This window comes from Mercenaria mercenaria, chromosome 12, assembly GCF_021730395.1.
Source record: "Mercenaria mercenaria strain notata chromosome 12, MADL_Memer_1, whole genome shotgun sequence".
Lineage (NCBI taxonomy): Eukaryota > Metazoa > Mollusca > Bivalvia > Venerida > Veneridae > Mercenaria > Mercenaria mercenaria.
The window spans coordinates 72,377,057-72,400,294 of NC_069372.1; the positions used below are offsets into that span (position 1 = coordinate 72,377,057).

Consider the following 23,238-nt stretch of genomic DNA (forward strand, 5'->3'; position numbering starts at 1 on the left):
TCAATTCCAGAGGCTATATTTTCTTCCTGATGAACATGAAACCTGGTCAGAATATTTGTCCTTACATATGAAATTTAAGTCAAATTGGAAACTAAGTCATCTCATTCTGGGGTGAAATATTGGTCAGGTGAACAATACAGGACCTTCGTGGCCCTTTTATTCACTTACAAGGGTAAGATGGCATATCCTTATTTCTAATATTGTATAAAAAAATCAAAACACTAAAGTGGATATGAATTAAATTTGTTGTTTTATCTCTGGTGTCATTTATTTCAGAGCCTCTCCGAATATTTCCGATGTTTCATTTGTATGGAAAAGCTTCGAGATGCAAGACTGTGTCCTCACTGTTCCAAACTTTGTTGTTACACTTGTATCAGGGTAAGTACTTCATCACTTCTGATTTTACTCAAAGTATACACTTGCTATAACTGGTACTAATAAGATAAATAAAACAGTATTAAGAATATATTTTTTATAGATGCGGGAGGCATATAATGATTGTCCTGTCCGTCCATTCGTTCGTTCTTCCGTCTGTACGAGGTAAACCAAATGGGACTGTTTCGTCTAGCATCAATACCCCTTACTAGAATGACTTGATACTAATGCAGATGTAACCTGTGACCATTCCTCATCTTCAGACATCACCTGACCTCAGTTTGACCTTGACCTCATTTTGGACTTAGGTTGCTTTATATGGGCCATCTCTTGGTTAACCAAATGGGATTTTTTCGTCTAGCTTCAATACAGCTTACAAGAATGAATTGATACTACTACAGATGTAACCTGTGACCATTCCTCATCTTCAAACATCACCTGACCTCAGTTTGACCTTGACCTCGTCTTGGACTTAGGTTGCTTTATATGGGCCATCTCTTGGTTAACCAAATGGGACCGTTTCGTCTAGCATCAATACCGCTTACAAGAATGAATTGATACTAATACAGATGTAACCTGTGACCATTCCTTATCTTCAAACATCACCTGACCTCAGTTTGACCTTGACCTCATTTTGGACTTAGGTTGCTTTATATGGGCCATCTCTTGGTAAACCAAATGGGACCATTTCGTCTAGCATCAATACCGATTACAAGAATGAATTGATACTAATACAGATGTAACCTGTGACCATTCCTCATCCTCAAACATCACCTGACCTCAGTTTGACCTTGACCTCGTTTTTGACTTAGGTTGCTTTGTATCGACAAGGATGCCACCGGGGGCATCAAGCGTTTATTGAACGCAGCTCCTTGTTTATATTTATATATATATATATATATATATATATATATATATATATATATATATTTGATAGCTTTTAGAATGCATTGCTCAGGGTTGTCAATAAGCTTTTGCTGAACAGGCTGAAATAGAAAAGTAGGCGACCAGCTAGGGGGGTCCGGGGGTGTGCTCCCCTGGAATATTTTGAAATTCATCACTTCATTTCCTGCATTCTGGGGCATTTTTGGAGCATTTAAGAACATCTTTTCCACTGCATTTTTAGCTCATCTGATTTTTTTGAAAAAAAATGATGAGTTATTGTCATCACTTGAGCGGTTGTCGGTGTCGGCGTCGCCTGGTTAAGTTTTATGTTTAGGTCAACTTTTCTCCTAAACTATCAAAGCTATTGCTTTGAAACTTGGAATACTTGTTCACCATCATAAGCTGACCCTGTATAGCAAGAAACATAACTCCATCCTGCTTTTTGCAAGATTTATGGCCCCGTTTGGACTTAGAAAATATCAGATTTCTTGGTTAAGTTTTATGTTTAGGTCAACTTTTCTCCTAAACTATCAAAGCTATTGCTTTGAAACTTGGAATACTTGTTCACCATCATAAGCAGACCCTGTACAGCAAGAAACATAACTCCATCCTGCTTTTTGCAAGAATTATTGCCCCTTTTGGACTTAGAAAATCAGTTTTCTTGGTTAAGTTTTATGTTTAGGTCAACTTTTCTCCTAAACTATCAAAGCTATTGCTTTGAAACTTGGAATACTTGTTCACCATCATAAGCAGACCCTGTACATCAAGAAACTTAACTCCATCCTGCTTTTTGCAAGAATTATTGCCCCTTTTGGACTTAGAAAATCAGTTTTCTTGGTTAAGTTTTATGTTTAGGTCAGCTTTTCTCCTAAACTATCAAAGCTAAATTTCTTTAAAACTTGCAACAGTTTTTCACCATCATAAGCTGACCCTGTACAGCAAGAAACATAACTCCATCCTGCTTTTTGCAAGATTTATGGCCCCTTTTGGACTTAGAAAATATCAGATTTCTTGGTTAAGTTTTATGTTTAGGTCAATTTTTTCTCTTAAACTATCAAAGCTATTGCTTTGAAACTTGCAACACTTGTTCACCATCATAAGCTGACCCTGTACAGCAAGCAACATAACTCCATCCTGCTTTTTGCAATAATTATTGCCCCTTTTGGACTTAGAAAATCATTTTCTTGGTTGAGTATTATGTTTAAGTCAACTTTTCTCATAAACTATCAAAGCTATTGCTTTAAAACTTGCAAAAGTTTTTCACCATCATAAGCTGACACTATACAGCAAGAAACATAACTCTATCCTGCTTTTTTCAAGAATAATGGCCCTTTTTAGACTTAGAAAATCATGGGTAGGACAATATTTCTATTATACAAAAAAAATCAGATGAGCGTCAGCACCCGCAAGGCGGTGCTCTTGTTAAATACAATATACCCCTTATTTTCAAATTTTTTGAGCTCACCTGGTAAATTTGGAGAAAATAATAAAAATGAGTTTACATGTTCATGAATGCATTTTTCAAGTCCTGAAATGTTAATATCTAACTTTTCACCACACTTCAACTCTTTGTTGTACTTCTTCGCAAAATTAAATAGTTATTGCACTACTCTATATCTAAATTCAAAACTCTACTGAGAATTAAACCTGTACTCATATTTCTTTTGTGGGGAACAAGACTCCCCAGATGAATTTTTACAATTTTGAATGACAAAAAGTGTCACTGTTAGAACCATCAAAACGAAATATACAGAGTTAGAAATAATATAAGTTTAGGCAATAGAAAATTAACTGTTTGATTCTCATCCCCGCCTATCCGTATCCAAAACCCCTAGACTCAATTTTTTTATTGACCAAAATGGTATGTCCGGATACTGTTACACTTTCGTAAACATTGACCAAATCTCTAGTTTAAAGGATGTGTTTGACAAATTATGATGGTGCACAGACAGTTTAACAGCATTTGACAGTGTCTGATATTAAAAATTACCATGACATTTCCTCTTATTAAAATGATTTAAGAGAAATATTTATCAAAAATCGGCCGGCTGATACCGCGACAGCTACTGTACTTTCGATTTCGAAAACTTATAGAAAAAGGTAAAAGCCAATATATTTTCTGATCTAAATTTGATTGTGATTAATAGTTTTTGATAGAAATTAAATATTTGTCTCAGTTGTCACACATTATAATTATGTCTCCCCCAGGAGACATATTGTTTTTGCCCTGTCCGTCCGTCCTTCTGTCCGTCCGTACGTCACACTTCATTTCCGAGCAATAACTGGAGAACCATTTGACCTAGCACCTTCAAACTTCATAGGGTTGTAGAGCTGCTGGAGTAGACGACCCCTATTGTTTTTGAGGTCACTCCGTCAAAGGTCAAGGTCACAGGGGCCTAAACATTGAAAACCATTTCCGATCAATAACTAGAGAACCACTTGACCCAGAATATTGAAACTTTATAGGATGATTGATCATGAACAGTAGATGAGCCCTATTGATTTTGGGGTCACTCCGTCAAAGGTCAAGGTCACAGGGGCCTGAACATTGAAAACCATTTCCGATCAATAACTAGAGAACCACTTGACCCAGAATGTTGAAACTTCATAGGATGATTGGTCATAAACAGTAGATAACCCCTATTGATTTTGGGGTCTCTCCATCAAAGGTCAAGGTCACAGGGGCCTGAACATGGAAAACCATTTCCGATCAATAACTAGAGAACCACTTGACCCAGAACGTTGAAACTTCATAGGATGATTGTACATGCAAAGTAGATGACCCCTATCGGTTTTGGGGTCACTCCATTAAAGGTCAAGGTCACAGGGCCTGAACATTGAAAACCATTTCCGGTCAGTAACTTGAAAACCACTTGACCAAGAATGTTGAAACTTAATAGGATGATTGGTCATGCAGAGTAGATGACCCCTAACGATTTTGGGGTCACTCTGTGAAAGGTCAAGGTCACAGGGGCCTGAACATTGAAAACCATTTCTGGTCAGTAACTTGAGAACCACTTAACCCAGAATGATGAAACTTAATAGGATGATTGGTCATGCAGAGTAGATGACCCCTAACGATTTTAGGGTCACTCTGTTAAAGGTCAAGACCACAGGGGCCTGAACATGAAAAACCATTTCCAATCAATAACTTGAGAACCACTTGACCCAGAATGTTGAAACTTCGTAGGATGATTGAACATGCAGAGTAGATGACCCCTATTGATTTTGGGGTCAGTCTATTAAAGGTCAAGGTCACAGTGGCCTGTTCATGTAAAATCATTTTTTGGAAATAACTTGAGAACCACTTGACCTACAATGTTGAAACTTAATAGGATGATTGGACATGCAGAGTAGATGACCCCTATTTATTTTGAGGTCACTTGATCAAAGGTCAAGGTCACAGGAGCCTGAACAGTGACTTGAGAACCACTAGGCCAAGAGTGTTGAAATTTAGCGGGATGACTGGACATGCCAAGTAGATGATCCATATTGCAGCCAACCATCAGTGTCTCTTTGACTTTCGCTCCTGACCCCTATTGACTTCTTGCCTATAGGACTTTGCATTGGGGGAGACATGCGCTTTTTTACAAAAGCATTTTCTAGTCAACACCTGGCTTTGTTATATAATGCAATAAACAGCACTCAACAGGGGTAAGGTAAATAGGTGTGAAAATATCCGAAAATTGTTGTTTACAGATTAGTTATAAGCCATGTTGGATTATTAAATAAAAAGGAGCTTGTGGATAATTTCTTTGATTTGTTTTTTTGTTGTTGTTTCTTTTAAATCAACATAACATTTTAAATCTGGACCGACACTTATGATTCTTGGAAATTATCGCGGATGTCCCGTCACTCTTTATCATTCCGAAGTTTTTGCTGCAAAATAAAACTTTGACACTACGATAACTCGGACGAATATTTTTCATGTAGATCTCTAATATTTATTCAGTCCGTGAAACATGATTTTCATTTCTTTGACGTTAGCTTGGATGACGTACGTATATCATCATTTATAAAGGCGGAGCTTTAATAATTTTGCTGATAAAATACGTCACGCGTTCTACATCCAAAGCTGTCATTGGTTTATCGCATGTTTTAACTCCAGTCAAAGATGGACAGGCACGTGGCAGTGTATGAAATATGTATGAATATGGCATGTCACTTGGCAATTAAGATTGAACATCGCCCATGATGACACGCTGTGTATTATGAATGGAAACGGCCGCGGGTAATATCAATATTTAGACTGGATGGAGAGTTCTTTATACAAATTATATTTTCGTGACAGAATGGTGAAAATAACTACAAAAATACTATGGTCGGCGGGTTTAGCATTTTAGGCCCGATTTTTTTTTTTTTTTTGCCATTTGAACCGTCGATTTCGGCCGGCGGCCGGTTCTTATTGACAACCCTGATTGCTTTACTAAAATTGCATATTTGTGAATTTTTCGCTCTAAAATTGCATAGTTTTATTTGGGAACTAACTTTTCGCTTTTAATCTACTTCTGAATGGCTACATAAAAGGCATACACAAAAACTTCATTCTTTGGGTAGATAGGTTTTTAGGACAGGTCCTTGTGTTTAATGTTGTCTCGTTTAACACTTACATCATGCTGTTATTACCATCTGTTGTTAAGAAATGTAGTTGGTTTTAGCATCTGTTTATTTTACACAGTTTTATTGTTCCATTGACATTGTTACAGAGATGGTTGACAGAAACAAGAATGCAGTGTCCACATTGCAGGTACCATAATATATTAGAGTCATTATTAGATATAGATGCAGATTTCAGTAATACATATTAATGTATATGATTATAGAAAAATAAGTCTGCTAAACTCAAATAGATAAATATACCTTGCTGCATAGTTACACAAGGACTCAGTATTTATAGTAGTATAAAGATTTTCTACACACACTGGCAATTAGGTAGACTCAATCTTTGAAAAATTAAATCAATAATTTTGATCTTTGTTCTGCTATGGCATGGTATGCTTACATCTGTAAGGTACATCTGTAAGGTATGTACAGAAATGTCTGTTTTGCTATATTTTTTTAGTCACTGTTGACAGCTTATGTTAAGCTCTAATGCAATGATGAAATAATTAAGATCTATTAAAAGCTCTGAAACAGGTTTTGAAATCTGTGTGTTGTATTAACAAATATATAAATTCTCATACAGAGCGCCGCTACATATAAATGAGTTGGTGAATTGCCGCTGGGCGGAGGAAGTTACACAGCAACTTGATTTACTACAACATACAGTGCCACCGAAGTCTGATGGTGAAATGGACCAGTATGTAGATTCCTAAATTTATAATTCAGGCCTTCGTTTGTTGAAAAACTGGGACACTGCCTGTGTCTGTCCACTTCAGGAAAATTTGGCACATTTTTTTTGAAATATGGAAGAAATAGTGCTTACTTCTTGCATTCTGTCACTATAGCATGAATATTGATCTTTTCAGTGAATTTTTTATAGTTACTGTATTTGCTTCTATAACTTTGGTTTTGTTGTTTACAATTTGAATTATTTGAAGGTTGACTTGAGTAGCATATAAAATCAGTTTTTACAGACAAAACTGTGGAATTACGGCAATGTTATTTCTCAAGTGTAATTTCATAAATTTGCCATAAAAATTTCAGCAAGAGTTATTATGTCTCCCACCACACAGTGGTGTGGGAGACATATTGATTTACTCAAGTCTGTGTGTGTGTGTGTCTGTGTGTCTGTCACAAAGCTTGTCCGCACTCTAAATCGAACATTTCTCATCCGATTTTCACCAAACTTGAACAAAATGTGTTTGACCATAAGACTTCGGCCAAGTTCGATAAGTAGCCAAATCGGTCCAGGCATTTTTGAGTTACGGCCCTTGAATTATCGAAAAATTGGCCTTTTTACTCATGTCCGCACTTTTAATCAAACATTTCTCATCCGATCTTCACCAAACTTGAACAAAATGTGTTTGGCCATAAGACCTTACCCAAGTTCGATAACTAGCCAAATCTGCCCAGGCACTTTTGATTTATGGCCCTTGAATTACTGATTGGATCTACTCATCCAGACCATCTAATTGGATCCACTCGTCTAAAACATCTAGAGAAACTAACATTTTTCATAGGGGCAGTTGTGGGAGACATGCGCTTTTCTCAAAAGCATCTCTAGTTTTCAATTTTTTTGGAGAGAATAAATACTGGGAAATTCATATAAACCCTTTATTTAGAGTCTCTCATATACAAAATGCGAATGGTAGGTAACGGCACTAGGGCAGCATTTTAGCCCATGCTGTTGTTTGGAATCATTTGGGCTTATCGCTGATGCAATAAAACAAACTGACTATTTCGTCTAAGCTCAGCATATAAGCGAATTTGGGAAACTCATAATTGGGGGGGGGGAGGGGGGGAATTTCCCCTGTTTTTTTTTTTTTTTTTTCAAATTAGGGAGAGGCCGAATATCAGCCTCTGTTAAATAAGGTAACAAAGCCCTGTAAAACATTTGCGTACTGTGTAGATATTCCAGTGGTATGGATATTCCAGAGACTTGCTTGCTTTTGTTACGGCTTTTGGATTTTAAGTCATACCATTACCGGTACAGTTTAGGTGATATGGTGACTTGATAGCTTTTATGATGAAGAAAGACACCATGTCATTTTACCTATCTTCAGACACAAATAGGCACCTGGGTAGAACCATCAGCTTCTGCAATCCAGCTGGATGGATTTCTTACATGATTATCCGAGTTCATACACAAAAATCAGCAGGAGTTAAATTCAAATTGGCATCCATAACCTCTCTGTCATGGAGGCCCCAAGTTCTAGTGGTTCATTATTAGAATAGAAGTGACGTGTTACTGGTGGCAAACAAATTATATATTCTGGTAGAGGACAAAGATTTATGCTGTGGAATGCTTTTTGTAAGCTTTTATAAGTTATTGACCACTAAACTAGGCAAATCAACAGATGTCATTCCATGCCCCTATGATATTAGCATTATAGTGAAGTTTAAGTATTTACATATGATTCTGATACATTTTATCAATGTTGTACATTCAGTTAGTTTCACATGCCTTTTCCTTGTAGATGTCCAGAGCATAAAGAGAAGATAAGTGTGTATTGTATGACCTGTAAACAGTGTATCTGTCATCAATGTGCATTGTGGGGTGGAAAGGTAAGTACTGCTTAGTTCATGAATACTACAGTAAGATATAAGGTGTAAATTAATATGAGGTTTCTTTACTTTAGTCAGGCACTCGGGCTTATTTATTTCATTATTATTTTCTCTTGGCATTTTTCAATGGATTTAAAAAACAACTGTCAAAATCCATGCTTTAGTAGACTAGTTTATTGATTTTCGGACTACTAAAAATAGAATTTCAAGGTAGCCCAGGGGGCTCGCTATGAACATTTTTAATAGCCCAACAATATTTTTGTAGCAAATTGGCTCTGGACACGGGACTTCTGAAACCCTGTCTGGTATGTGTAGTTGTTGGTTTAAGAAACAAATTTATATTTCATGCGAAATGAACAGCAGAATACGATGGGTAAATCCATGAATTGCACTAGCAATTCAAGATTAATTTTCTGACCATATTCTGGCATTCATTTCTTATATTAACTTTATTTCCTTTCCATTTGTTAGTAAGCCTTTTTAGCTCAACTATTCGAAGAATAGGGGAGCTATCCTACTCGCCCAGGCGTCGGCTTGAGTGTCACTCAAATGTTAAAGTTTGCGTGCCACCCCAAATATTTTCTAAGTCCATTGAGATATTGCTTTGATATTTTGCATACTTGTTTACCATCATGACCCCAGTCTGTAAAAAGGAGGAGGCAACTCTATCAAGCATTTTGACTGAATTATGCCCCCTTTTCGACCTAGAATATGCTTATTGTAATGTTAAAGTTTTACTCATAGCTTATATTATACTATCAAGCACTGAGAATAGTCGAGCACGTTGTCCACTGACAGCTCTTGTTTTGTATATTGCACATTTGGTTGTATTCAACATTAGAATCTGCCTTCTGGTCATCTGCAGAATGAGAAAAGTGTCTCTCTCAAATCACTGAGCTTATTGTTGCTGTAGTAACAAGATGAATGTAACATACTCCTGTGATTATATATTTCAGCATTCTGGACACACGTTCAAGCCTATAGACAGTGAGTATGATGAACACTTGAGGAAAGTGATGGAAGAACTGAGTTCACTGAGACGCAGAAATATAGAACTGATCAGTCTTGTACAAGATGTTGTAAGTACGGTAAAATAGAAAATATTCATTACCAAAGCTAAGTCATGACTTCAAAACAGTCATGAATATTTAGCAAAAATATAGCTAGCAATGAAGCGCATTATCTTGACAGCATGACTGTGGTTGTCTACTTTCCAGATTATATTTACTTCACAACAGCGGGTGTTAAGTGCTGTGTGACAGCCATAAAAAGTTGCCCCGACATCATTTCAGTGTTATTATATTTTCTGATCCTTTGGGATCATTGATTTCAACTCATTTAGATTTGAAAATTGAATACTGCTTAAGCTGGTGCTAGGGGGCGTTGGCAGTGTTGCATTTTCGATTACTGCTCATGAACAGACTCAATCAAACCGAGTCTGCAATTTTCACTGTTTGCATTGTTGTCAGTGCTTCCGAGGGATCTACTTTCCAGATTATATTGACAGCATAACTGGTTGTCTTGACAGCATGACTGTTATCTTGTCAGCATGACTGTGGTCGTCTTGACAGCATGACTGTAGTTGTCTTGACAGCATGACTGTGGTCGTCTTGGCAGCATGATTTTGGTTGTTGTCTGTCAAGCTAGGAAATAACAGTAACTTGCAAAATGCACAATATTTTATAATAGCTTGAAAGTGCTGTATATAAAATACTTGTATGATTATCATTTAGAATGTCAGTATTTGGTTACTGAAGTTGTAAATGTATGTTAGATGTATCATTATACTTGAGAAGAAGATCATAACAGTTTACTATCAAAAACAAAATCAGTAAATGTATTTACCTGGATTAGTAATAACAAAGATTTTTATTTTTGTTTATAATTGTTTATAGGAATACACAGTTCTTTATGCATATAGCAAAAGGTATGAATACCTAAATATCAGGTTAGCTATCATCATATCCTAATGTTATGAAGCCATCCAGCTAGCTTGCTGCAGGTCAGTGATTCTACCCAGGTGCCAGCTCATGCCGGAAATTATGCTTTGATTGGCAGCTAGGGTGTTCCTCTACCATGAAGAGCTGGTAAGTCACTATATGACCTATAGTTGTGTTGGTGCGATGTTAATCCCAACAAAAAATTATGTCCTTAGAAACTACATCTTAAATTGAAATTAGTTTTTCATTTGCTTTCCCAGGAGAGAAATATTGAAAGTGTTAAAACTGCCAAAGATGAAAGAGTTCGGGAGATCAGGAATGCTGTGGAGTTGATGATAGCTAGGTTAGAGTCACAGCTCAAGAGTAAACTACTGACATTGATGGGTAAGTCAAGTTCCAGTTACTTTTGAGCCCTTTGACAGTTCCAGGGTTTTGTGTTACTGAGTGGTTAAGCTTCAAATTGCTTAACCTTTAGAGGTGTGGGCTCAAAACCTCACAGTTGATTTAGAAATCTTTGATCTGAGGAGCTGTCTAGCTGGCTTGTAAATTTTGATGGTTCAATCAAGATTCCAGTGTTAACCTATAATGATGTCATAGGGGCACCTGGAGTCTTGCTACACCATTTAAAAGTTGCAGAGGCAACTTAGGAACTGAATTTGTATGACTTAAAATCCATCAAAAACAGAGTTACAGCCCTTTATCATAAATAATAGAATATGCAGCAGGCTGTGTAATCTCAAAGGTACAAACTGTTATAAATTGTATAGGTTTAACTACACTAAATACAGTTCTCTGTATATTCTGTATAGAATGGATAATGTTCACAGCACTGTCGCACATAAAAAGATCCATTTCAGAGTACAAGTTGTTTCTCATTTTGAAGAAAAAACTTACAACTGATGTATAATGACAAGAACTGTAGGGGCTATATAAGTTCTAAGAGAGATTATTCCTGCCACATTTGTTCACTACAGAATTACATCAAAAATAAAATACTGTGACCTTATACTGCTTCTGACATACTAAGTATTACTTGACAAATACAACTTTCATGTTTCTTACCAAAATGTCAAAAATACATCCACAATGAAATTTAACCTAAACTTGCTCTTACACATAATCTGTCTGCCTATGTCATATGAAAAAAATAGTGTCCTGTAACCTGTCGGACACTCTACTGCTAGACCAGGTGGTCCCCATACTGGTTCCTTTACATCCTTTACACCTGTATGGAAATATTTATACTGTATTCAATACAAATGCCTCCAAAGGGGTATTCAGTGATAAAGTTTGGGTTTTACAGTAATTTTGATACTTCATACAAGGGGTAATTGGTGGTAATGTCATGGTTTTACAAAGATTTTACTGTTCCGTTAAAGAGATAATAAGATGTAGCTGAAGCAAATAATGATAAATTTTTGTGCCCCCTAAAGTTCTTTCCGTTGGGTGGGAGACACTTTGAAAATGTTTTTATCACATGTTTGACATCGCTAGAGTGAAATAAAGCCATTACATAAATTTGATAATGCACTAGTGTAATAAAGCTTTGACATCAACACTGTTTAAAGTATAGAAGACGGTGGTAGAATTGACTTGTGTATGATAGTTAAAGAAAGTAGAATTTTCAATGTTTCAGCAGGAAAAGCTAATTTGCAATAAATAGAATATTACATTTTAAATTTTGTGACTTTCCACATTGAATTTATTAAACTCATTGAATAAAATTGACAAAATGCTCTGCAGGTTATTTTATTCAACTGGTTTTATAAATTCAGTATGAAAAGACGCTCATGTAATATCCTCTATATATTTCTTGAAGAACTCTAGTAAACATACAGTGAATCTAACAGCTGTTATTGTTTAAGTTTCTAAGTTGTCATTGAGATGTATGTAAACTTGATATGTTTCTGTATCAGGTCAAAGAGGTCAGCTGACACAGGAAACAGAGTTGCTGGATTCATTAATACAGAAAGTTGAGAACCAGGTTGCTCACAGTAGTAAGGCAGAACTTATCTGTAGAAGTGAGGAGCTACTTGCCATATTTAAACAGGTAAACTATCACTTCTGTGTAAAATGGTTAACTGTCAGCATGGAAAACTGGCTGCCAGACTTAAACATGTAAGTCACAGCTTTCCACCTGTCACAAAAACGAGTCAGCTGTGTCATCATGTAGTGGAGAAATTGGCAGTTACTTGCAGAGAGCACTGTTTAGTCAACTGCCTGCTGTAATGTAACTGAAGTATTGTTGAAAAAATGGCACTAAATCTAAAATAAACAAACAAGCATTTTTCTCATTTCTGATTTTCCATTGCTGTTTCTTGACATCTGTCTGTGTTACAGGTTCTCTAAATGCTTCATGAGCTGTTTCCTCCTTGTGTTACAGTTTTGCACAAAAACTTGTTTTACACTTTTCTAAAAACATCAATCAGTATCATTATTAAATATGTTACAGATGCACAGAAGACCTATGGCATCATTTGTAACTGCTCCGGTACCCACAGATTTTACGAGTGAGATTGTACCACCATATGACAGCAGTACATTTGTCATGAACAACTTTGGGGCACTACAACAGAGGGCAGACCCTGTCTACAGTCAACCGCTACAAGTGAACGGACTCAGCTGGAGGTTAAAGGTTTATCCTGTAAGTTTGGCCTGTCTGTAGTGAAGTACATGACATAGTTATACCAGAATTAAAACTTCCATTCAGTCAAGTTTATTTGGAATATCATTTAGATAAAAAACAGTTTTTTTTAATATTTAAGTTTTTTAGAGAAGAAAACATTTTTTCAGACATTAGCTGAAGTTTCATTTTTCAAGCTTTTGTTTTAATTTAATAATTAATTTAAATGGAAAAAGAAAAGTATTAAACATCAGGATTCTCAGCTTGTACGTTTATTTGCTGTATTTATAGGGGTATACATTAGATATCATTTGTAGGATGGGAATGGTGTAATGCAAGGGAACTATCTGTCAGTATTCCTAGCATTCTCTAGGGTTATATATATATATACATTTGTTTGCAGGATGGTAATGGTGTGGTGAGAGGGAACTATCTGTCAGTATTTCTAGAACTATCAGCTGGACTGCCAGAAACTTCCAAGTAAGCCTCTTAAACAATTAGTTACTATCTGAATTAATAAGACGGCATCAAACTTGACTGTACAGTAGTTTCATTTACAACTTAAGCAGTGATTGATTGACTAATACTATATTATACAAGATTAATATTGTGCCATTTTCATGTTAAACATATGTCAAAGGCGCTTTACATAGTACAATACTCGTAGATACTTTGAGAATACCATTACTAACCCTTTCTTCAAGCCACAGTAGATTTGAAACATTTTTATTTAGAAGCATGGAATGTGTTGTTAAAGATGTAATAATGTGTAGTGATGCCTCTCCTTGATGTAGTGGCATTGTCTCACTGTAACGATCGGTTTGATTGTTCTGTGTATTCTGTAGATGTAGAGATACATGTACAAATTGTTGAGAGTCTGGTTAGTACTTGTAAAATATTTTATCAGTATTCAGGTTAAGAGTACCTAATGTCCTGTTGAACAATGTGAATGTTAATGTTAATTATTGGTATGATGTATGTATTTTCAGGTATGAATACAGAGTAGAAATGGTACATCAAGCTTCTAGGGATTCCAGTAAGAATATTGTACGTGAATTTGCGTCGGACTTCGAGGTTGGAGAGTGCTGGGGTTACAACAGGTTTTTCCGGCTGGACCTCCTGGCAACAGAAGGCTATCTCAACACAGAGACAGATTCTCTCACTCTGAGGTTCCAGGTTCGACCACCAACATTCTACCAGAAATGTAGGGACCAGCAGTGGTAAGATCAGGAATACTAGTTGTGACTTTTTATACGCTCATCTCTGAAAGAGCAGGGCGTATTATGTGAACATCCGTGGTGGCGGGCGGTCGGCATTCAAAGCATGTCCGCTCTCGAAGTCGAATAGTTTTCATTCAATCTTCATAAGACTTGCTGACAATGCTTGTGGGAATAATATCTTGGCCAAGATCGATAACAAGTCAAATCACCTCAGACACTCCTGGGTTATGGCCCTTGAATAACTCAAATATGTGCCAATTTAGCCTTGTCCACTCTCCAAGTCAAACAGTTTTTATCCGATCTTCACCAAACTTGCTGACAATGTTTCGGGGCATATATCTCAGCCAAGTTCTATAACCAGCCAAATTGCTCCAGGCACTCTTGGATTATGGTCGTGAATTAGGCTAAGTTCGATGACAGGCGTGTTTTGTGACAGCCTGGCTCTCTTATTTTTAATATAACTTAGTCACTTTTGAAAATATGGTAGAATTATTGGATTAGTTAAGTAATACGTGCTCCTGTTTGCCAGTGTTGTCCTGAATGCCAGTATGCTTCTGAATGTCAGTTTGGTGCTGAAAGTCAGTTTGTTCCTGAATGACAGTCAGGTAATGAAAGCCAGTTAGGTCATGAAAGTCAGTTAGGTTATGAAAGCCAGTTAGGTCGTGAAAGCCTAGGTCGTGAAAGCCTGTTAGGTCATGAAAGCCAGTTAGGTTGTGAAAGCCAATTAGGTCGTGAAAGCCAGTTAGGTCATGAAAGCCAGGAGTTAGGTCATGAAAGCCAGTTAGGTCGTGAATGTCTGTGTTTTCCTGAATGCCAGTGTGGCTCTGAATGTCAGTTTGGTTTTAAATGTCATTTTGGTCCTGAATGTCTGTGTTTTCCTGAATGCCAGTGTGGCTCTGAATGTCAGTTTGGTTTTAAATGTCATTTTGATCTGAATGTCAGTGTTTTCCTGATTGTCAGTTTGGTCCTGAATGTTAGTTTGGTCTTGAATATCAGCTTTTTTAAGTGTGGAATCCATGTCACAAAGATTTTGCTTGTAGGCAGGTTTCTCAACAGCTACTTTGCCAAACGCTTTCAAACTTCACACATGTCTTTAGTATCATTGGCAGTGACTGGGAAACCCATGAGACATATGCCATAGTCACATAAAAATAAAAAATGTCATATAAGTTTTAAGTGCCGATGAGCCCTGTGTCACATTGCTAAATTGTATTGAATGCAAAAGCACGAAACTATTTAATAGTGCAAATTTTATGTAAAGAAATGTAATTAGTGTGTGGATTCAAAGTGCTTCCAGTGTTTAAAAACATGTGTTAACATAGTATTTTATTCTAGACTTTGATTTTTGTGTCAGTTTTCAATGTTTGTCCCCAAGAAATTGTTGCTAGTAAAAGGGCAAAAAAAGTTACCTTTTAGTTTTACAAAAAGGATATCAACAATAATGAGTAATTGACCTGCGACAAAAATAACAACACCCTCTTTTTAAATAGATTTATATTTTGTTGAAGTTTTTATTATAAATAAACAAGCAGTTTGTGCTCTTAGTGTAATACCTAATCTAAAACTGAGTGGATGTCTACTGCTACATGTAAAGTTCTCTGTGTTTTTAAATGATTGTTCATAGAGGTACCGGTACACTTAGTCTGCTTATTTTACTTTTGTCACATACAGGTACATTGCTGTAAAATTCTTTTAAGAAATTGTTATCCAGGGTATGATAAGAGCATTGTTTGGAAGACTTACATTTATTATCAGTGGTATAAAGGAGTACTGTTCAGTTCTACCAGGAAAGTAGAGTAAACTAACTCTGAATTACCCAGTATCAAATATAAACTGCTTTGAATTTTATTGACATTTAATAAAGCTGTGAAGCTGTTACAGCTTTAGTTGCTGTACTTGTATTTAATTAAGAGCTTCTTTAATCTGAAATATATACAAACTACAGTGCCAATTCCTTGTACAAGTCACAAATGTCCCATAGAAATTTCTGAATGTCACATAGAATTTTTTAAATCTTGGCCAAGTTCGATAACCGTCAAAATCCCCCCCGGCACTTTTGTGTTATGGCCCTTGAATTACTCAAAATCTGCAAACTTTGCCTTGTCTGCTCTCTAAGTCAGTTATTATCGAATCTTCTTCAAATTTGGTGACAATGTTTGTGGGCATAATATCTCAGCCGATAACCAGCAAAATCCCCCCAGGCACTCTTGAGTTATGGCCCTTGAATTACTTGAAATATTGCGTATTTAGCCTTGTCCGCTCTCTAAGTCAAACAGTTGTCATCTGATCATCACCAAACTTGCAGATAATGCTAATGGGCATAATATCTCAGCCAAGTTTGATTACCAGCAAAATCCCCCTGGCACTCTTTAGTTATGGCCCTTGAATTACTCGAAAATCTGCAAATTTAGCCTTGTCCGCCCTCTAAGTCGATCAGTTTTCATTCGATCTTCACCAAACTTTGTGACAAGTTTTGTGGGCATAATATCTCAGCTAAATTCGATAACCAGCAAATTCGCCACAGGCACTCCTGGATTATGGCCGTTGAATTACTTGAAATATTGTGAATTTAGCCTTGTTCGCTCTCAAACAGTCAAAGTCAGCAAGTACAATATTTTCTGATAAAAGAACACATTGTCATGTTATAAAACATCGAGATTTACAGTTTCTAAGTTATCCGTGTCAAACAGTTTTCATCCGATCGTCACCAAACTTTCTGACAATGTTTATTTCCAAAATATCTCTGCCAAGATCAGTAACCAGCTACTCTAGGATTACGTCCCTTGAATTAGGCAAAATTCGATGACGGGCATATTTTGTGACAGTCTGCCACTCTTCTTAAATTAGAATTTCAGGTTAAAGTTTTACATGTAAACAGGTTTCTCAGAAAGGACTAGGGCGAATGCTTTCAAACTTCACACATGTCTTTTGCACATAACTGACCTCCAAGGACAAGTTACATAACTCAAGCTTTTATTTTATCAAAATTATGGCCCCTCAAGACTTTCAGGATAAGGTTTTGCATGTAAGCAGGTTTCTCATAAATAACTTGGCCAAGTGCCTTCAAACTTCACACATATTCTTAGCATCATAAGTTGATCTCATGGGAGAAGTTGTGTCACTGTAGCTTTTATTTTGTCAAAATTATGCCCCTTTTTTAATCAAAGAAATTTTGCCTAAGGTTTTGCTTGTAAAACTGTTTCTCAATAATTAATTAACCGGATTCTCCATACATAATTGGCTTTCTGGGATGACTTCACCTGGCAAGTTTCATAACTCTGGCTAACATTTTAGCAAAATTATGCCCCTTGTTCAATTTAGAAAATTTTGCTAAATGCTTTTAGCTCGACTTTTCAAAGAAAAAGTAGAGCTATTGCACTCGCCCCAGTGTCAGCGTCGGCATCGCTGTTAGTTTAAGTTTTTGAACAAAGTCAAATATCTATGTTAATATCAAAGCTATTGACTTGAAACTTAAAGTAGTTATTTACTATCAAAGTCTACACCAGGAAAAACAATCCCAATAACTCTGATTTGAATTTTGACAGAATTATGACCCTTTTTAACTTAGAGTTTTTGGTTAAAATTTTTGATAAGGTCAGATATCTCTGTTACTATCAAAGCTTTTTGACTTAAAACTAAAGAATACTTACTTACCATTAAAGTCTACACCAGGAGAAACAATCCCCATAGCTCTGATTTGAATTTTGACAGAATTATGCCCCTTTTTATGCCCCCGAAGGGAGGCATATAGTTTTTGAACCGTCTGTCAGTCTGTCGGTCGGTCAGTCTGTCCGCAATTTTTGTGTCCAGTCCATATCTTTGTCATCGATGGATGGATTTTCAAATAACTTGGCATGAATGTGTACCACAGTAAAACGACGTGTCGCGCGCAAGACCCAGGTCCGTAGCTCAAAGTTCAAGGTCACACTTAGACGTTAAAGGTCATTTTTCATGATAGTTGGGCGTGTTCGGTCCATGTCTTTGTCATTCATGCATGGATTTTAAAATTATTGGGCATGAATGTGTACCACAGTAAGACGACGTGTCGCGCGCAAGATCCGGGTCTGTAGCTCAAAGGTCAAGGTCACACTTAAACGTTAAAGGTCATATTTCATGATAGTGCATTGATGGGCGTGTCCGGTCCATATCTTTGTCATTCATGCATGGATTTTAAAATAACTACGCATGAATGTGTGGCACAGTAAGACGACGTGCCGCGCAAGACCCAGGTCCGTAGGTCAAAGGTCCTAAACTCTAACATCGGCCATAACTATTCATTCAAAGTGCCATCGGGGGCATGTGTCATCCTATGGAGACAGCTCTTGTTAACTTAGAATTTTTTGTTAAAATTTTTGATAAAGTCAAATATCTCTATTACTATTAAAGTTTTTGACTTGAAACTTAAAATAGATATTTACTATCAAAGTCTACACCAGGAGAAACAATCCCCATTACTCTGATTGAATTTTGAAAGAGTTATGTCCCTTTTTAACTTGGATTTTTAGCTCACCTGTCACAAAGTGACAAGGTGAGCTTTTGTGATCACGCGGTGTCCGTCGTCCGTCCATGCATGCGTGCGTCCGTAAACTTTTGCTTGTGACCACTCTAGAGGTCACATTTTTCATGGGATCTTTATGAAAGTTGGTCTGAATGTTCATCTTGATGATATCTAGGTCAAGTTCGAAACTGGGTCACGTGCCGTCAAAAACTAGGTCAGTAGGTCTAAAAATAGAAAAACATTGTGACCTCTAGAGGCCATATATTTCACAAGATCTTCATGAAACTTGGTCAGAATGTTCACCTTGATGATATCTAGGTCGATTTCGAAACTGGGTCACATGCCTTCAAAAACTAGGTCAGTAGGTCTAAAAATAGAAAAACCTTGTGACCTCTCTAGAGGCCATATATTTCACAAGATCTTCATGAAAATTGGTCAGAATGTTCACCTTGATAATATCTAGGTCAAGTTCGAAACTGGGTCACGTGCCTTTAAAAACTAGGTCAGTAGGTCAAATAATAGAAAAACCTTGTGACCTCTCTAGAGGCCATATTTTTCATGGGATCTGTATGAAAGTTGGTCTGAATGTTCATCTTGATGATATCTAGGTCAAGTTTGAAACTGGGTTATGTGCGGTCAAAACCTAGGTCAGTAGGTCTAAAAATAGAAAAACCTTGTGACCTCTCTAGAGGCCATATATTTCATGAGATCTTCATGAAAATTGGTCAGAATGTTCACCTTGATGATATCTAGGTCAAGTTCGAAAGTGAGTCACGTGCGGTCAAAAACTAGGTCAGTAGGTCAAATAATAGAAAAACCTTGTGACCTCTCTAGAGGCCATATTTTTCATGGGATCTGTATGAAAATTGGTCTGAATGTTCATCTTGATGATATCTAGGTCAAATTTGAAAGTGGGTCGCATGCCATCAAAAACTAGGTCAGTAGGTCAAATAATAGAAAAACCTTGTGACCTCTCTAAAGGCCATATTTTTCATGGGATCTGTATGAAAATTGGTCTGAATGTTCATCTTGATGATATCTAGGTCAAGTTCGAAACAGGGTCATGTGCGGTCAAAAACTAGGTCATTAGGTCTAAAAATAGAAAAACCTTGTGACCTCTCTAGAGACCATACTTGTGAATGGATCTCCATAAAAATTGGTCAGAATGTTCACCTTGATGATATCTAGGTTAAGTTTGAAACTGGGTCACGTGCCATAAAAAACTAGGTCAGTAGGTCAAATAATAAAAAAAACCTTGTGACCTCTCTAAAGGCCATACTTTTCATGGGATCTGTATGAAAGTTGGTCTGAATGTTCATCTTGTGGATATCTAGGTCAAGTTTGAAACTGGGTCAACTGTGGTCAAAAACTAGATCAGTAGGTCTAAAATTACTAAAATCTTTTGACCTCTCTAGAGACCATATTTTTCAATGGCTCTTCATGAAAATTGGTCAGAATTTTTATCTTGATAATATCTAGATCAAGTTCAAAACTGGGTCACATGAGCTTAAAAACTAGGTCACTATGTCAAATAATAGAAAAAATGACGTCATACTCAAAACTGGGTCATGTGGGTATAGGTGAGCGATTCAGGACCATCATGGTCCTCTTGTTTTTACTGGCAAAGCTCTAGTTAAGAGTCAAGCACTGAGAAAAGTCGAGCGTGCTGTCTTATGGACAGCTCTTGTTTATGTAAGCTAGTATTAGGTGGAAGGACTTGGAATAGTCTAACATGCTGTCATTGGACAACTCCTGTCATGGCTCTAATGACATTACTTTTACACAAAACCTCAAATTAATGCACTTCTTCTGTCAAAATATCAAGAATTGTAGGAACTTACGTGCAGTTTCTAAGTTATCCGTGTTCATTTGTATCAGTAGAAGACTTTTTGATGCATGTTTTGTAAATCTTGATGTTTTATAACATGACAATGTGTTCTTTTATCAGAAAATATTGTACTTGCTGACAGAAATTATTTTGTATGCCAGGTATATACACCAGCTAGAAGCCACCAACAGTCAGTGTATGGCACAGAATAATGAACTCAAGGAGGTATGTCAGTCTTTATATCTACCGTTACTTTAATTATTGTGATATTTTTCTGAAAATAATGGTTTGCTTCTTTGTTAGATGTGACTCAACACTTCGTATTTTCTGTTAACAAGTTCTGTGATAGTGAACGCCTAGTTAAACAAAACTTCTGTTTGACCTGCCTAATCAGTGATGGGGCATTTCATGACTTTCAACTGTATTTTGCATGATCCAGATATAAATTATACATCCTTTTAAAGGTGTTACAAGGTGACATTAGGGTTTTTTAATGGTTTAAATGATGTCAGTTTTATTGCCATAAACATTTATGTCCACTGTAAAAATTGGGAAAAATCACAGTGCCTACATATTTTTTTTTCTGAAATTTTTGCATAGAAATGTTGCTTTTATGCTTACTTAGATCTTGAAAGTTTTATATCAGTCCACCAAGAAATGAAGTCAAAATTTAATTTTAAAAAAAGATGTGTAAAAAAATGGCTAAATTTACGATGAAAAAAATTACCCAACAAAATCATTTCTTGATGATAAATTCAGCGCTAATCAAAATATTCTGAAAATATAAAAAGTTCCTATTACAATCCTTAGAGTATATATATGAATGTAAAATATCAATAGCATTTTCTAAAAAGGTGAGCAAGGAAATACTTTATTACAGAAAAGTTGAATCAAACAAAGGGCTGTATCAAAGCCAGTTAGATGTTGTAGTAACCACATATTACAAAACTGTTTAACCCTTACCCTGCTAAATTTCTGTAATGTACTTGTCAACTTCCAATTTGAACAGTACCATTTACTGTCAAAAGGGGCGCTTACCAAGAAGATACTTACTGAATGGCGAACAGTGCAGATCTTACTTAGACTGCACGGATGTTAAGGCTGATCATGATCTACACTGGTTGCAAAAAAGTGATTAACATTTATTTACTGCTGATATGATAATATGAGTAATTTAAAATGTGAACATTTTTAAATTGATTCAAGAAGTACAATATCCAAGATGAAAATCTGCATTTAAAAGGGTGGGGGGGGGGGGAGGGTAATATATGACTTCAAGGCTTATTATTGTGGCAGTTTTATATAAACCTGTTTTGTCAATTTTTTTTTCAGAGGATCACCCTAGAAATTCTCCGAAACAAACATTCCAGCAAGAAGGGAAGTTCTAGAGGTAAGCTTACTCAATAAAACTGTTGTCTTGATTTAGAAAGGAATATCATGAACATATTCTCAGGGTTAGGGTGATATTCATGAGTCTAATAACATGATTTCCTCTTTGTACAGCACCTAGGCTTCAATTGGAACACTGTTATTACACTCTTGTTAAGTAAATCTTTGGAAATATGATTAGATAAATACAAGTGCACGTCTGATATTTATATTTTCAAACTGTAGTGAACAGAATCAGTTTAGAATAGAAATAGACAGGAGTTTTTGATTTCTTTCACTTTGGTGGATTATCAAGAAATGAGTTTGAAATACTTACCTTTTAGTTTTAGATACATAGTTTTCACTGCATACAGTTTAGTCTAATTTGTTAACACCCTCAGAGAGCAGGCACCTCACCACAAAGATGCTTTCTATGCTTTCTAACCAGACTGACAAATTTCATAATAAGTTAACCCCTATCTTACCAGTTTTGCTCGTACTGTATATGTGACATATGTTTTCATGACATTGTTCCTATTGTTTCAGATTCACCAATACCTCTGGTTGATGATGGTGTTGTAGATAATTTATATTCCAAGTATTCTCAAGGTGACCAGCCAGTTAATGGAGGAGGTTCTGAGATAGAGATAGAACGTTCTGGCGGAGAGAGTGACAGTGACACTGATACTACAGATAGTAGTGAGGTAAAGTATAGACTTATATTAAAAATATTGTTAAAGGAGAAGTTTGCAAGATTGAGGTAGAATATTCTGGTGTCTGCAATTTAAATGTTTTGTGCTGAGAGCTCTCTCAATTTTCCATCGACTGTAATGTAGCTAATGTACAGGTGTTGAGTCAGGAAATTAAAGTATCTCTGACTAACTGTAATGTATCTACTGTTTACAGGTATTTAGTGAGGGAACTCTAGTTTCTCACAAACTTTAATGTATCTACTGTTTACAGGTATTTAGTGAGGGAACTCTAGTTTCTTACTTACTGTAATGTATCTACTGTTTACAGGTATTAAGTCAGGGAACTCAAGTTTCTCACTAACTGTAATGTATCTACTGTTTACAGGTATTTAGTGAGGGAACTCAAGTTTCTCACTAACTATAATGGCTCAGTGTTTTTCACTAACTGTAATGTATGTATCTAATGTTTACAGATATTTAGTGAGGGAACTCTTGTTTAAATTAAAGTATCTCTGACTAACTGTAATGTATCTACTGTTTACAGGTATTTAGTGACGGAACTCAAGTTTCTCACTAACTGTAATGTATCTACTGTTTACAGGTATTTAGTGAGGGAACTCTAGTTTCTCACTTACTGTAATG

The 23,238-nt window shown here is 36.3% G+C and overlaps 1 protein-coding gene across 1 annotated transcript in view; it reads left to right on the forward strand.

Annotated features, from left to right (window-relative positions):
* The window catches only part of LOC123533631 (E3 ubiquitin-protein ligase TRIM37-like), a 58,795-nt gene that overhangs the window by 14,412 nt on the left and 21,145 nt on the right, over window positions 1–23,238 (forward strand). Inside the window, exons 2-14 of the mRNA XM_045315360.2 lie at window positions 277–378; window positions 5,967–6,007; window positions 6,446–6,559; window positions 8,340–8,427; window positions 9,384–9,506; window positions 10,628–10,751; window positions 12,284–12,417; window positions 12,820–13,011; window positions 13,394–13,470; window positions 13,980–14,210; window positions 20,698–20,761; window positions 21,869–21,926; window positions 22,451–22,608. Of these exons, the coding sequence (XP_045171295.2) occupies window positions 277–378; window positions 5,967–6,007; window positions 6,446–6,559; window positions 8,340–8,427; window positions 9,384–9,506; window positions 10,628–10,751; window positions 12,284–12,417; window positions 12,820–13,011; window positions 13,394–13,470; window positions 13,980–14,210; window positions 20,698–20,761; window positions 21,869–21,926; window positions 22,451–22,608 (1,506 nt within the window). The remainder of the gene's footprint in view (window positions 1–276; window positions 379–5,966; window positions 6,008–6,445; window positions 6,560–8,339; window positions 8,428–9,383; window positions 9,507–10,627; window positions 10,752–12,283; window positions 12,418–12,819; window positions 13,012–13,393; window positions 13,471–13,979; window positions 14,211–20,697; window positions 20,762–21,868; window positions 21,927–22,450; window positions 22,609–23,238) is intronic.